This window comes from Antechinus flavipes, chromosome 6, assembly GCF_016432865.1.
Source record: "Antechinus flavipes isolate AdamAnt ecotype Samford, QLD, Australia chromosome 6, AdamAnt_v2, whole genome shotgun sequence".
In the NCBI taxonomy this organism is placed as follows: Eukaryota; Metazoa; Chordata; class Mammalia; order Dasyuromorphia; family Dasyuridae; genus Antechinus; species Antechinus flavipes.
Window position 1 is genome coordinate 106214104 of NC_067403.1, and position 16734 is coordinate 106230837.

At 35.8% G+C, this 16734-nt stretch overlaps 1 protein-coding gene across 2 annotated transcripts in view; it reads left to right on the forward strand.

The window, feature by feature from the left end:
* The window catches only part of GALNT7 (polypeptide N-acetylgalactosaminyltransferase 7), a 194121-nt gene that overhangs the window by 87058 nt on the left and 90329 nt on the right, over positions 1-16734 (forward strand). For both annotated transcript variants that reach the window (XM_051965899.1, XM_051965898.1), the window contains exon 2: positions 15315-15775. In XM_051965899.1, the coding sequence (XP_051821859.1) occupies positions 15315-15775 (461 nt within the window). The remainder of the gene's footprint in view (positions 1-15314; positions 15776-16734) is intronic.

Consider the following 16734-nt stretch of genomic DNA (forward strand, 5'->3'; position numbering starts at 1 on the left):
CCAATACATTGATTTCATCATCATTCCTTCTATTTTCAGTCTTTTGTAGTTTGTCTTTTGTCTCCACTAATCTATTAAAATGGTTCTCTTAATAGTCAAAAATGATTGCTTGGTTGCCAAACCCATTTTATTTCCAGTCCCCATCCTCCTTGATCTTTGTGGTAGTTGACAATATTGACACAGAATGCCCTTCCTACTCTTGCTCCATTTCTCCTTTTTTCTAAATGTGTGCTCAGCAAGTTCCCACCTTTAGGCATTTGATTATGCTAATTCTCTGTATCTGTAATGTCCTCTCTAATCCTTTTTCCCTTTGCATTTATATCCACCTCTCCTTAAAAACCTAAGGGCATGTTATCTCCTACACAAAGTCTGCCTTTTTTGGTAACTACTTTCTTTTCTCCTCCAACATCACATAGAGCTTCATATCAATTTCTCTGATAAGTTTGTCGTGTCATATAATATAGTGGGGTTGTTTATATTTATTTCTTACCCTCATTCTTGAGGGCCAACATTTCAGGGATTTCATTTTACTCATTTTGTATTTCAAACAGCCCCAATACTCTACTGTGCAGTAAGTGATTAATAAATGCCTGTTGAATTGAGGTGACTTTCATCACAGTTAAGTAAGAGAGGCTGACTGGTTTGCTGTTGTAGCCCTTCTCAGATGTTAGGGAATGTTCACACCTTTGGGAGGTCTGCCAGGGCTGGCAGTGGGAGTAAAAATCCATGTCCCCTGATGGAATTTAGGACTTGGGAGCATTTCAGGGGTTTCCATGATTCTGGTAGCTTCAGTTATGAGCTTGATAGAGGAAGTGTCAGTCCAAACTAAGCCCCTTTAGCTACTAAAGATGTCTTTCTTATAATAGTCAAGATTTTCTGTGCTGCATCCAGATCTCAAGCTCTGCAACTTTCAGGGCTTCCGACGTACTGGAGCAAACTATACCTATTCCTTCATCATTATTATTGTCACAATTATTGTTGAAGCCTATTTAAACATTAACTTGATTGACAGAAGAACATTGCTGGCTAAGAGTTAAAATGTCAGGAAAGGTTTGTTTTTTTGTATTTTTTTTTGGTTTGATTTTTTTTTTAAACACATGACCATATGAATGTCTGTTGTCCCTTCCCCAACTGTCTTGGATGTCCTTCCTTCATCTCACCCTCCTAATATGAATTCTTAGTCTTGACATGAAATGAGTGGCATTGCCACCCTTCTGTCACCCTCTATTTCTAGTTGAATATCTGTCCTAAAATATCTCAGTTCTTTTCCACAGGTGATTTTCCCCCCCTCTAAAAAGCATTATTTTATACCAAACATATGTTTTCCCAAGCCTCACCCTAAATCTAAGGACATTGCTTTTTAAACTTTCATCAGAACATTACATACTGTCAATGCACAAATGCCTGATTTGACCCTGTTTTTAAGTTTAATTTCTACACATTTGCTGTCCTCCTTAACCATTCCTCAAGAAGTCACAAGAAACGTTTCTAGTTTTCTCTTTGATATAATTTTCTATAAGGTTTTAGAGAAGATTCAGGAGTCATTAGTGGTGATTCACTGGGATTACCAAGTGGAAAGATGGGTTAGGAATAGTGATGTGACCATTTTATTCAATTATACTATGTAACTATCATGTTAGTGGATAGAACTAAAGCATGATGATAAATGAGTACTTCTCTGTAAGAAGCATCCACCGGGATATCACCCTCTTTGTCCAAAGGAATGGTTTTGACATTAAACTTAATTGCAATTTATAAGTTATCTGCAAGAGGTTGCACGGCAACCCTACGCTTTCCCAGGTAGTAAAAAACCTAACCAATTTGGATAAACAATCAGAACCCACAAGGGGCTGTATGAATAGACAGAGAAGTGTTAACTGGGGTTTTAATTTTAGTCATATTAACTCTGTTAGTTGTTAATGTTACTTCTCCCTCAGGAATTGTTCATAAGAATAAAGATTTGGAATTGAAAGGGAGTATCTAGACCAACTCTATCTTATTCCCCACTCCCCTAACCGCCCCCCCCTTTTTTTTTTTCAAAATAAAAAAAAAAAAAGGCAAGGAGTAGTTAAACATTCACTTATAACGAATAAATGTCTGAGACAGGATTTGTCTCTCATCTTCTGGCTCCAAACTCTCTGTTGCCATTATCCTGAAGTTTTGCAGTGTTCATTTATATTTCTTATTCCATCAAATGGTTCTGTTTAAAAATCTGTGCATCACCTACTCATTTCATCATGCATTCATCATCGTGTATATGTGTCTATATATGTGTGTGTGTGTGTGTGTGTGTGTGTGTGTGTGGAGAACACACAGAGAAACTTAAGATTATATAATAATGTTTATATAATATATAACATTAAGAAAGTTATAGCATTTATATAGTATTTTAGGCTTATAAAGCATTTTAATGTTTTCTCATTTGATCCTCACAACAACTCAGGGAGAGAGGTACTATCATTGTCTCTATTTTTTAAAAATAAGATTAAGGCCGACTCAGGTTAGATGACTCCAAGACAAGTACTCTATCCATTGTACTGCTTACAGATTCACAAAACCTCCCCCATCCTCACCCACACCTCTCATGAAGCACTTTGCAAAGTAGTGTGTTAATGGATTTTTTGTTTGCATAACCTACTCTATGATAATAACTACATTTTCATAAAACAGGTTATATTTTAAGAACCAAACATATCTGGAAGCTTTTCTTCAAAAATCCAGTAATGATTCATACAGCAATGTACAATAGCCTACCTACTGCAACCTTATGATGCCCCCAGATGTTTTATGTCTTTAATTATCTGTACAGGATCCTAAATAATCACACAGTATTGAGGTGGGTGTATTGTACTCCTCAAATACAGCCTTGCCCTTCTAAGCCTTCCTTACAGACAAAAATAATAATGTAAAACTGAAATTAAACACCCTCAGGGATTATCTAACATATGCTCTAGAAAAGGTTCCAAAAGATAAAATTGGGCTAATTTATTTAATGCCAGTTACTGGTTGTCAAAGGCACTTTATACCATATAACTTGAGGCTGGATTCTTTTATATTAATAACTAGGAAGTACAATTAGCATATTCATGTAAATTGGTGGAAAGAGTTAGAATTGACCTCAAGCTTTCAAACGTGAAGTTGAAATAAGGAACAGGTTTGAGGGGGGAATGAAAATAGCTCGACGTTGGACTTGCTCATTTTGAGGGTCCTTTGGGACATCTAGGAATAAGCCTGGATGCCTGTTTCTACTTCACTTCTCAGAATTATTGTTTAAGCCTCATTAAAGGTCCTTAGCAAAGAAATGCTGTTTTCATCTCACAAGTATGTTTTGAATTTCACAAGTCCATTTCTCTTTACCCTTCCACAACTCATCAAATGGTTTTCTGTGGTAATAGCTTTGATCAGAGCAATTAGACAAATAATTAGCTTTGAAAAGAAATATACACAAAAACACAGTTAATTTACTAATTGGCTGTGTGGACAGTAACCTGTTTAGGGTCCCAAAATGAGCTTTGTGGAACTTAGATAAGCACCAATATTTAAACTTAGCCATAGGTAGAAAGCACTTCTTTTCTCTGAAATACAAGATTTTCTTTGAAAAGTTATTTTATCCAAATCTAAAGAAAGAAATGACTACTCATAATTTTAGATTTGTGAGAAAAGCAGGAACTATTTCCCTCTCTGGGTTGGATTCCTTCTATCCCTCCATTAGCTCTAGCTAATGGAATTTAAATTGATGTATATCAAGAAGTTAACAACAGATGGCATACAAGCTAGGTATTCTGTGCTTCATTGTCCTACCTCATTTGGTCTTTGCTTGACTATAAAATTTCCTGTGGTCTACAGAAATGTGTTACAGGAAACCTCTGCCTTAGGCTATAGGAAAGGTAAAGGTACTAGGCATTAAGAGAATGCTTTCCCTGCTAATATTAATTCAGAGAAAGATAGTGTTTATGTAGAAAATTCATTTTTCCCCTTTTACTTACTACATTGAAAATTGAAAGCTTATTTTAACTAGCTGACTTGGTACATTGATGTACCTTAAAAACAAAAGTGATTTTGAATAACTATATCTTAGATTGATTATAACCAACTCAAATTTATGCTGTTTTGAAAGAACTGAGGATTTAATGGTACCCTGTCTCACAGGGAAATATCCATTATTATGTCATTCCCAGATCCAGGCCTAATCAGAAGATTAATGATCTTGACAGCCCCAGAAGACACATATTAAAAAGTGAAATTATACTATTAAAAAAAAAAAACACACCATCTTCATAATGAAGTTCTTTACTTTATAATACTTTTATAGACCATTCAAAATTTTTCCTCCATTTCTATTTGGAAAATGAGAGGTAATAGTTCTGAAGTCTGGCTTGATCTAACCTAATTCTTAGGTATCAGATCATTATTTTTTCTTTTTCTGTTGAAGTGAAGGAAAGTACAAGTTTCCCGAATATGTGTGTAATAATCAACAAGCACCCAGCATTATGTGACAAAAACTGTAACAGGACCTAAGGGACAAAGACAAAATGAAACTGTCCTTGCTTTCAAGGAGCTTATATTCTTTCAGAGGAAACAACATGTAGAAGTACTTCTTTGTTAACATAAATTCAAAAGGATGGAGGCTAGATCTGTGATTCATTCATACAGGGGATTCCCAGATGGGAAAACTCCCTTTACCAATGCACATGGACGAAACTTTCTCTGCAATTTACGGAGTTCCTAGAACTCCTAGAAGGTAAGGGGCTTACTTAGAAGATATATGTCAGAGTTAGGAAAAAAAATTCATAAAGTAAATTCAAAGGCATTGGTTGGAAAGTACTAGCGACTTGGGGAAGCGGGAAAGGTTTCAAGGAAGTGCTCCTTGAGATGAGGTTTTAAGGAAACAAACAATAGTAAGAAGTGAAAATGAGTTAGAAATTGGGGATAGCCTATACAAGAGCATCAAGGTGGAAGATGACATAAAGATAAATGAGACATAAAGAGCAAACTAGTTGGGCTGGACTGTGGAATAAGAGAAAGGAGAGTAATGCATTAATAAATCTGGAAAGAAAGACAGGAACCATTTTATTAAGGGCTTTAAACACTGAACTAAGGATCTTGTATTTGTTGCTAATGAAGCAATAGGGAGCCAGGAGGACTTAGTGGATAAGGGAGTGACAAGTTCAGATCTGTACTTTAAAATTGTCTTTGGCAGCTGGTTATGTAAACACAAACGTGTGTATGTGTGTGTGTGTGTGTGTGTGAGGTGTCTGTAGAAAATTGTTCTATACATACTTTGAATCAAGAAGATTCATTTTATTTTCCACAGTAACAGAATTGATGTTAACAGAAAAAGGAAGTGAGAAGAAATTCACAAAGATATATAGGTTATGCATATATGGTAGATTTCTAATGTAGAATACATACAAAGAAGGAAATATGTTATCAGGCTTGTAAATTGTGTAATTGATTTGAAGTTGGCTATGGAAATTAAATATTGGCTAACAAAATTTAGGAAGCTTTTAAAGATACATACCTTTTAAGGAATATGGTATGTGATACTGGTTTTCAAAGGATTTTGGAGAAAAATAATTAAGAATTTTACCTCTACATAGTAAGTGTGGAAATATGTTTAGAAGAATTGTGCATCTTTAACCTATATTGGATTATTTGCTGTCTGGGAGAGGGGGGAAATGGGGGAGGGAGTGAGAAAAATGTGGAACACTAGGTTTTGCAAGGTGAATGTTGAAAACTATTTTTGCATGTATTTTGAAAAATAAAGAGCTATTGTAAAAATTTTTTTAAAAAGTAGTTTAAATAGTTACCCTTAAAAAACATAAAGAATAATTGCTTTAAAAGTTTAAAAAAAAATGAATTTCACCTCTAGGGAAAAGATCTTTTATTTTCTTTTACCTATGCCTTGTTTTCTTGGCAGATTTGTTCATGTTCAGGAAGGATGAAAGCATTGCTCTAAAAGATCAAAGTGTATCAGAGAACTAGAAGGAATAGTCCTGAAAACACCTGGGAGAATACAGTAACAGATTTTTTTTCCCCCTTGAGGCAATTGAGGTTAAGTGACTTGCCCAGGGTCACACAACTAAGAAGTGTTAAATGTCTTAGCTTACATTTGAACTCAGGTCCTCCTGACTTTGGGGTTTGTGTTCTATCCACTGCACCTCAGATACTTCCCTTTTAAAAACAATTCAGATCTTCTTGAAATGGAGGTGCATGAGAATGTCACTGAAGATTTGAACTCATGTGTTGGCTCAGATATAGAAAATGAATGAAAAAGCATTTATTAAGCATTTATTATATGTAAAAAATACCTTTTGGCTGGGGATACAAATATAAGAATATAACAGCTACTTCTCAGTGAAGAAAGCAGAATCAGGAGAACAATTTATATAATAGTAACAACCTTGTAAAAATAACCTTGAAAGACTTAGGAATTGTGATCAATCACAACTACAGAGGACCTAAGATGAAATCTGCTACCCCTACTAAAATAGAGATAATGGTCTCAGTAAGATGAACATACACACATATTGTGATCTGTATATGTAGATTCACATAGGTATATATATGATATATGTGTATATACATATATATTAACATGTAATGTGGGAATTCCAAGAAATGATTGGAAGGAGAAAAAGAAGGTCTAAAAAGAAAATTTGGAGAAAAAAAGATTAAGAAGCTTCTCCGCCCCCGCCCCCCCCCCCCCCCCCCCAGGCAATTGGGGTTATGACTTGTCCAGGATCAGGCTAGGAAGTATTAAGTGTCTGAGGCTAGATTTGAACTCAGGTCCTTCTGACTTTAGGGCTAATACGCTATCCATTATACCACCTAGCTGCCCCAGAGTATAAGTTTCTTGAGGATAGTGAGACTATATTGCTTTTTGTATTTGAATCTATAGCTCTTAACCCAGGATCTGGTACATAGTAAATTCTTAGTGAAGGCTTTTTTATTCATTCACTTATCTTAAACTTATGAAGTTAAATTCTGAGCCTAAGAACAATGCTTTTCATCTATTGCTCTTAAATTTTATTTTATTAGCTCTGTCCTTTTATTCTAGCTTTTATAAATACTGTTGAAATCTTGATACTTCAGTTTCTCTTTTGCCTATAAGTCTAATAATCCTGTCAAAAAGGGAAATGAGGTTAATCTGTTCTGGATGAAGTATGCTGATAATTATGGGCAACATTTTAAATGCTCACAAATCAGCTTCTTAATAGTATTTTAATTCCATAGTAGATCCATGATCTCACCAATGTGAATATTCTCCTCAGTGATGTAAGCTGAATCTTTGTCAACATACTCACATGGTACAGCACTAGGTTACTATATAGGCCAGAGATGGTTCAATGAGATCATAATTCTATGGAAGTGTTGATATGGGGACTCCTAATCTAATCTAATGATCTAATAACCTAATGATACCACTCAGATTCTTATTCTTCTCATAAATCTTCAACAGACGGTCTACTCAGTGTGTGGGAAGAAAGGTTATTCCTATAAATTATAGACAGCTTGTAAGTGTTTATCTTTTTTTTTTTTTTTAGCATGTGTACCCAAAGGTACATTTCCCCCATCTGTCTGACCATTGATCTGAAACTACTCATAAAAGCTAATCAGTTGATTGTTTTATATTTTCCCCATCTATTTGATCATTAATTTGAAATTTGATGAAAGTTCAATTTTATTAGTCTTTCAGTTACCCATCATAATGACAGTGGATTAACCTAGAATCACCTTTTTTTTTTGCCTTGGAATGAACCATATAAATTCTTTTAGTTATTCCTTCTACATTATGACTTTACCCCATTGCAGTTTTGATATCTTGCCATATGGCATAAGGAATTAAATGGGAATTTGGGAGGAGTTTTACCGAAGTCATATAAAGACCAGTAAATGATGCAGAAAAGGTTTAGGAAATCTGAAATTAATAAACTGTGTATAGTATTGAATAATACTAACCCAAAATTTTCAGTAAGGTACTGTAAACACCCTATAAAAGTAAAAGAAAAAAGTCAGACTTCTTCTCTGATACAGAGGGCCAAAAATTATACCTGGATTTTCCAGAATGCCCCAAACACTCTCGGTGTGGAAGAAAGAAGTGTAATCCCTTTAGTTTATTCTTAATTTTGTTTTGCTTAAGCAAAAGTGTGGTGAATAAAATGGACCTGAGTTCAAATTCAGCCTCCAAGTCACTTATCCTCTATTTGTTTCAGTTTTTCTCATCTGTAAAATGGGGATAATAATAGCACCCATCTCCCAGGATTGTTGTGATGATCAAATGAGATCATAATTTCAAAGCATGATGCCTGGTACACAATAACTACTATCGAAATGTTAGTTGTTATTATTAAACTGACTTTAAAATGAGCTTTAATTCTCTACATGCATTTTTACTGAGGTGGAAGAAGCAGCCCAAAATCATATGAAGATTTGAAAAAGGAAAAAAATGTGAAAAACTCACTGGAACTAAAAATTTGCTAGCAGTGATTCACAAACGTCTATAACTCATAGTGGGCTGTATTTCATATTTGCAAAAGCTTCCCATCTTTCTCTTCTCCAACCCCACTTTGGTTCCAATTTTTATGTTTGCAAAAGTAAACCTAATGGCCTTGGGATTTAGGATGCATAGAACTGTTTTCTTTAGGCGACTGTGTTGTCACTAAGTATAGCAAGCCTCTGCTTTTAGAAAATTGAGGCAATATATGAGTCAGGTTTGCAAACACAGATTCCAGATTTCGCCTGTATAGCAACTGAGGGCATCTCGATGTGAATTTTGTTGGTTTACATAACCACACATGCAATATTCTAAGGCTGCCATCTCAAGGAGTCCCTGTTTGTTGCAGCTCTGATAAATATTTCATATGTTGTGACTATGTAGTTACTTTTCCCAATAGAAACATGTCCATGTGTCCAAGCTGCCTGAATACCTAGGGCCTGGTTTATTTACCTTTTAAGTATATCACCCTTTTAGTGATTCCAGCCCTTTCCTAGAAACAGAAGAATTTGTGGGATGTAGTTTAGTTGACTAGCACCAATTTTTTGGCTTTTAAACATGATGATCTCATTGAAATGAACCTTCGAATCTATCTAGTCCAGCCCCCCTTTTTAATTTTTAATTGTTTTTTACAGTTTTCCAGTGGTTTCTTATTGCTTAGATTAAATATAAACTCTTCTGTTAGAATTTAAAGTCCTATGTAACCTAGATGCAATCTGTGATCCCAATGAGATCTAACCTTATAGCTTTTGAAATCGGTAATTAGCATCTGGGTGAGGTTTTTAGATGGGGTATAAAGCAAGGATCTTTGTTGACATTAGAGCTTCCCTGAATGCTCCCCACCCATAATCATTGAACCTTTAAGATTAAGACTTGGGTGGAGACCTTATTTTGTTTTATTTGCCTCACTCATTCTATCCCATTCATTATACCCTGAATACCAATTCCCTTAGGTAAAAACTAACTGACTCAGTAGAAATAGCCAGAGAGAAGCTGCAGACAACAGCTTTCTTTATTGAAAAGATCATATTTTGGGTTCACATTCTTGAGCTGCAGAGCCAGGTTTGGCTTGGTTATTTCTTAACATTCCCTGGTCACATGGAATCTTGTAAATAGAATGCATATTATTCAGCAGTGGCCATTTTTGAAAGGCTGAATACCCGAAAGTAATTCCTGAAGGGAACTGGGGCTTTACATAAGTCTTCCATTAAATTCTTTGTACACATTTTGCTTATTGTCACAGTTTGCTTACCACTCTAAATCTGATTAAGCCAGTGATGCTTACATGATCTCCAAGGACCATTTTTCTAAATCCCTTTGAGGTCATATCACTCCTTTAAAAGCCTAGACATCTTGGGAAAATATTGTAAACAATTTAGTTTTATTTTAGCTTTGGAATAGGGAGAGGCTGTGTTGAGTAGCCTGACCTAACCACCATCTGCTTAGAAGTGACATTATTTTCCAGTATATTTCCACTCTATGAATAGGCTGACCTTGGAAGATTGGTCATTGATTCTCTTTTCTACCCTTAGTCAGTTGGGATTTGTTGAATTTGGCTGCAGAAACAGACAGCCGGAGTTTATAGATAGATCATGTTTTAATTATTATTATTATTTTACTTTTGTTCAATTATTATTAGACTCTTAATTGCCACTCAGTGATGGAGAAGGGAAGGTACATATTCTTAGGGTATGGGAGTTTGGAGTCCATTCCTTTATCATGGTCATTTTATGAATTCCTAACTGTGGAAGACTGACCTGATGATTCTAAGTTGATTTCAGTTGGATTGTCACTTTATGTAATTGGAGAGTGTGATTTCTTCAGTGTGCGTATTTTTTCCATATGTGTGTCCATTCCTTCTTCATTGTTCTTGTCTGTATCATCCTGTAAATCCCCCCAATACAGCTAACCAGCGTGCTAACTAGACACTTTCTTCTCCTGAACTTGACATTGCATAGAAATAATAGAGATGAGCTCATAGAAATAGGACCCATTCTTCCTGCTCATCCAGCCCTGCTTTTTTTCCTGGTCATATGTTTTTTTCCCAGTGACAATCTTTTTCAGTCATGTCCACTGTCCCGATTTTTCTTGGCAAACATACTGAAGTGGTTTACCATTTCCTTCTCTAGCTTATTTAACAGATGAGAAAACTGAGGTAAACAGGGTTAAGTTGCTCAAGATCACACAATTAGTAAATTACTAAGGCTGAATTTGAACTCAGAAAAAGAAGTCTTTCTTGACTTCAGGCCTGGTGCTCTATCCCTTGCAACCCTGGCTGCCCCTTGACAATTTTTACACTATTATATTCTAGAATAATTATTCTCCTGTAATGTTGCAATTTCCTTATATCTACCATGTGCTTCTCCATTGTCTTTTGGGTGAGTTTCAGTTCACTAATCAAGTTTATTACATCCCTATAATGTGTGAAGCAACATTTGGAAGTCAGAAATATCTGTCCTGCCCCTGGTAAAAACTGGCCACTCAGTTTTGGGCAAATCATTTAAACTGTGCATGCTCTAGGCCATTCTATAGTAAGACTATACATTTCAAGGAAGTTATCTACCTGTAGTAGTAGAGGAAGTTTTCTCATGTGGAAGTTCCTTATATCCAAGAAATCACAAAACCATTTCCTGTCTCCATTATGTACCAGGCACTGAAGATGCAAAAACAAAAATGAAATAATCCCTATCCTCAAGGAGCTTATGTTCTGTTGGAAGAGATGGCATAATTATATACAATATCAACATACGGTCATTTTTTGAAAGGAAAGGGAAGGAAGCATTAGCAGCTGGCTAGGATTATGAGCCCAAATTTCAATCTTTCTATGGCTGTAAAATTATATGACTCAAAAAATAAAACACTATAGAAAAAATATGCCTATTAAAAAGCTGCTTACAGGCAGAAGCACAGAAAGTTCTGTGCAATTTCCCAAAGGCAATCTGGCCCTCACTTTTCTTATTAGCTTCAGAAAGCTTCAGATTATGATATGCAGCTGGATAGACAATACAGAGTGACCATTCCATTAATATTTTTATCTCAGGCCCTACAAATATTTGTTAACTAATATAATTTATTATGTAGTTTTATATATATATATATATTATATATAATGACAATTATTTGCTAACAGTGACAATAGCTAATATATATGGTCTACTATGTACTGAGTACTGTGTAAAGCCCTTTATAAATATTACAAAAGACCCTCACAAAAATATATAACTGAACTTGAATGATTTGTCTATGGTCACACATAGTGTCTGAGGGCAGATTTGAACTCAAATTTTCTTGTCTCATGACCTGGTACTTTATGCATTAAACCATCCAATTATCTAATAACATTTGAAGTCATACTGTATGACTCAGTTTTGGTGTCATCAAGACCTGAATCCAGATCCTGCTTCAGACACATATTAGCAATGAGATACTGAATAAGTCACTTAACTTCTCTAAGATACATTCTAGCCTGTGACATATGCTGGCTCTGTCACTCTGGGCAAACCTTCTCAGTGCCCCAGGCAGCTCTTTAAGGTGCAGAGACGATGTCAGTCTCTCTTGGCAGATTTCTCACACCACAGAATTTTCTTGTGAACTCCTTCTAACAGTAAAGATCCATAGCTAGTTTCTGTCCTAAACTGTTTGTGGACTCATTGTGGAGCAACAGTATCAAAAACAGGTAAAAATTGAGTCACTAATTTATGCATAAGGATTCTTGCAGATTATATCTTGACTTAATTGTAAAATGTGATATTAACTACTTTTTATTGTATTTTTCTTTATCTTTTTAACTATTTCTCAATTACATTTTAATCTAGATGGGGCTAGCCTGGATGTTTGAGGTATCCTGCAAGCCACCGCCTGATTGATATTTCTGTTGTAAAGTATAAGAAGTTACTTATTTCAGATTTCCAAGAACCTATGATATTTTCAGAATCCTTTCATAGGGTTTGTTCTGACTAGTGGGTTAGAATGTAGAATTGTCCTGTTCTCTCTACTTCTTGTCTTTTCAAAAACACACAGTAAAAATCTTTGGGATTGAAGATTAAAAAAAAAATTAATCATTTCTTTTTATTTTTAAAATACATGCAAAGATAGTTTTCCACACTCACCTTTGCAAAATCTTGCATTCCAAATTTTTCTCCTTTCCTGTCACCCTCTCCTCTAAGTTAAACATAGGTTAAATGTGCAATTCTCCTAAACATATTTCCACATTTGTCATGCTGCACAAGAAAAATCAGATCAAAAGGGGGAAAATGAGAAGGAAAAAAAAAAGCAAGCAAACGATAACAAAAAAGTGAAAATACTATATTATGATCCACATTCAGTCTCCACAGTCCTCTCTATCACAAGTCTGTTGGAATTGGCCTGAATTACCTTATTATTGAAATCCAATACATCCAATACAGTTGATCGTCATACAATATTCTTGTGGCTGTGTACAATGTTGTCTTGGTTCTACTCACTTCTCTCAGCATCAATTCATATAAGTCTCTCCAGGCCTCTCTAAAATCACCCTGCTGATTGTTTCTTATAGAATAATAATATTCCATACCATTCATATACCATAAGTTATTCAGCTTTTCCTCAACTGAGTTTCCAGTTCTTTGCCACTACAAAAAGGGCTGCTACTAATATTTTTACACATGTAGCTCCTTTTCCCTTTTTTATGATGTTTGGCTGCAGACCCCATAAAGACACGGCTGAATCAAAGGGTATGCACAGTTTGATAGCCCTTTGGGCATAGTTCCAGATTGCTCTCCAGAATGGTTGGATCAGTTCACAACTCCACTAAAAATGCATTAGTATTTTCCCATATCGCCCCCAACATTTATCATTATCTTTTCTTGTCATCTTAGCCAGGGATTAAAGATCTTCAAGAAGAGATCAAAATGCTTTTTTTAAGGTAGACAGACATGGGATTTAAATCAATTAAAGATTCTTCTAGCAACTCTTTTTCTTGTCATTGCTTCATGGCGCAGAAATGGAGCCCTGCATGAGTTCAAGAATGATCACATTCATCATGACTCATATTTTTGGCTGGTAACGCAGTATAGTGAATAGAGCTGATTTAGGAATCATTAAGTCCCGGTTCAGCTTCTGTCTTTGACAAACACTGGCTGCTTTTTCCTGGGCAAGTCATTTAACTTGATAGCATTTCAGGGAACTCTATAAGACTAAGTTGTAGAACAGGTTCTTCTGTGAATAAATATAGGGAATTTCCTAACCATAATTTCTTACACCAATGAAATCTTTGTTCTAACCCAAAACCAATCACTTTCATAGAAATCTAAGATGAACCAATTTACATACTGATTATAGGATCATGAGCAAGTCATTTAGCCACCTTGAAACTCAGTTTCCTCATCTGTAAAATGGAAATTAATAATACTTCTCCTATTTACCTCCACCTAGGTGAGGAAAAATGTGAGTTGCTATTTATCATCCCATCCTCTAGAACAGATCTGAAGTCTTCCCCCTTATCATCCAGAGTTCTGGAAATTCCTCTTTTTCTTTGAATGAACTACATCACAACTCCAACTCAGATTTTCAGATTTATTGTTGTATCCTCTCATGTGCTACTTCCAGCTTCACTTTGAAGATGAAGTTTTAGTTTAGTTGTATTTGTGGCTCCTTTTGTCAGATAGCAGAGAATCTCAGAATTGGAAGTAAATTTACTGGGGTGGGAGGATTAGAGGAAGGGAGAGAAGAGTATGTTTTAATACAGTATGTCAAGAGAATCATCTCTTAATGCAAAGCAAAATCTTGGACTGGTTTTGTATCTTTTTGTTCATTGGTATGGCCATTACCACCCTGAGACTTTGCCCCTTATAGCAAGATGGCCTGTAGCACCCTTTGGAAGTGCCTTTGTCTTCTCCAGTTTCTCTAATTTTCGTGCTCTCATGAAATCATTCCTGGAATCCCAATAGAACAGAATTCCTGCATATTGCTCTTATGGTCAAAGAGCTCCTTTCTAAAAGCTTTGTCTTTATATCTTGTATCTGTTTTCAACTGCAAAGAGGCAGACAGAAAAAGATAGAAGGTCAGACTTGATTAACAGGTACCTTCATCTTAAACAAGATTCTGAGGGTCTTCTCTGGTCATGGGGCTGTGCTACAAAGGGGACAGGAGAGAATTGTAAGGCAATCTTGGCAGAATGCTGCTATTTTTATCATTATACCACTGCTACCTTTTAAAAGGCATTAACATTGTGGTCCCAAACCATGATTTATAACCCAGGTCCTTCAAACTGAGCTGGTCAGAGCCATTCAAATTTTTTCTCTTGAGCAGGAAAATTCTGACTCGGGTCTATTGAATACAAACCCCTACCTGAGTCCCATGCCATTCCAGGCATAGAGCCAGCCAGCCTAATGATAGATGATACCCAATACAGTTGCCACCAGGCTGCTTTATTTATCATATGCCGGACTGTCAGAGAAACCACATCCTGTAGAACACAACCTGTTTTTTAAGTTTTCATTTTAATGTAACCCATTACCCTCACTATTTAGGGTCTTAATCATTTGTTTCCTTCAGAAACCTGAGACAAGAAGCTAGGTTCATAAGCAGAATGCTATAAGGGGATGCCCTCTCTTATTTAGCATGGAAAGAGGATTTTCTAGGAAGTGATGTTTTCATATATATATTTCCCAGCATAAAAGATACCTTCCAGTAGAGAAGTTCTAATGAATGAACTGTTTCGGATTTACACTTTAAACTATTTTATCATTGCCTCTTTTTGCTTTCTTAAAATATAAAAATTAGCTTCATAAATTCTGCCCTAATGTGCTCATTGTATACCTTTTTTCCCTTTGTATAGGAAGGCAGAGATGTCAATGCTCCCCTCCTTAACAGAGGAAGCAACGGATTAGCTGCTGGGGGTGACAGATTCAAACCTGTGGTACCTTGGCCCCATGTGGAAGGGGTAGAAGTGGACTTGGAGTCTATTAGAAGAAAAAACAAAGCCAAAAACGAGCAGGAGCATCAAGTTGGGGGTATCAACCAACAAAATGCCCTCCAGAGACAATATCTCACTTTTAAGCCTCAGACACTTATCTACCATGATCCTGTGCTCCGCCCAGGAATCATTGGTAATTTTGAACCCAAAGAACCTGAACCTCATGGTGTTCTTGGTGGCCCTGGAGAGGAAGCAAAGCCATATGTTTTGGGACCAGACTACAAAGAGTCCATTCATGCCAGCATTAAAGAGTTTGGATTTAATATGGTGGCAAGTGATATGATCTCACTAGACCGCAGCATCAATGACTTGCGACAAGAAGAGTAAGCAGATGTCCTCTTACTGTTCTCATTGGGGGTGGTTTGGTTTGGGATTTGCTAAGTCATAGATAAGGGGAAGATATTTATTTCTTTTAAAGGGACTAACTGAGCCCATGGTAATTCAAAATGGTGATTTGTAGGAGATGGGGTAAGCAAGCAGAGTTGTGCTTTATAATTTTTAGATTCCTAATTGAGGGTTCAGGTAAGATTTCTAGTTACATATATTTTTCCTAACTAATTAGAGACATGTTTATTTACATTAACTTTTCAGTACTGTGTTCACTGACCTTTTCAGTAGTGGGATTGTTTTTTGTTTTTTTTTTTTTTAATCTTCTTTCTCTCAGTAATCTCTCTTCCAGCATCTGCTACCTTGTGCTTTGAAAAAACAACAGCAACAACAACCCAAAAAAACCCAGAACTTGTTCTAGTCATTTCCCTCCATGATCTGTGGTCTTTCTGGTTTCCTTTTATAGATGTTTACAGTTTTGCCATCTGTTTATCTGTATTCTTCCCCTTTTTCTCCAGTTTCATTTATTGGACTCCATTAGAACTCTCAGTTCAACTGGATACAACCTTATTCTTGCCTCTTTTGCTCTATGGCTTAGTAAAAAGATTGACATACTTCAATTCCAAATACCTTGCTCTATGAGAAGTCCTCCTATCCCTTCATCTACCTATTAATTATAAGAACATGGATAAGACATTTCACCTTTTTACCCCCTCAGTTTCCTTATCTATAAAAAGAGTTCAACTATATTTGCATTACCTATATCCTGTCTGTTGTGAAGAATCAAAGGCATTGATGCCTATGAAAATATTTCATGACAGCAGAGGACTGTGTCCATGTAAGCTCTATGAGCACTCCTTGCCCTCCTTTCAAAGGATGATGTTGACCTTGCCCTATAAGTCTAATTTATAGTATTACAGAATTTCAAAGTATAGAATATATAATACTAATGATC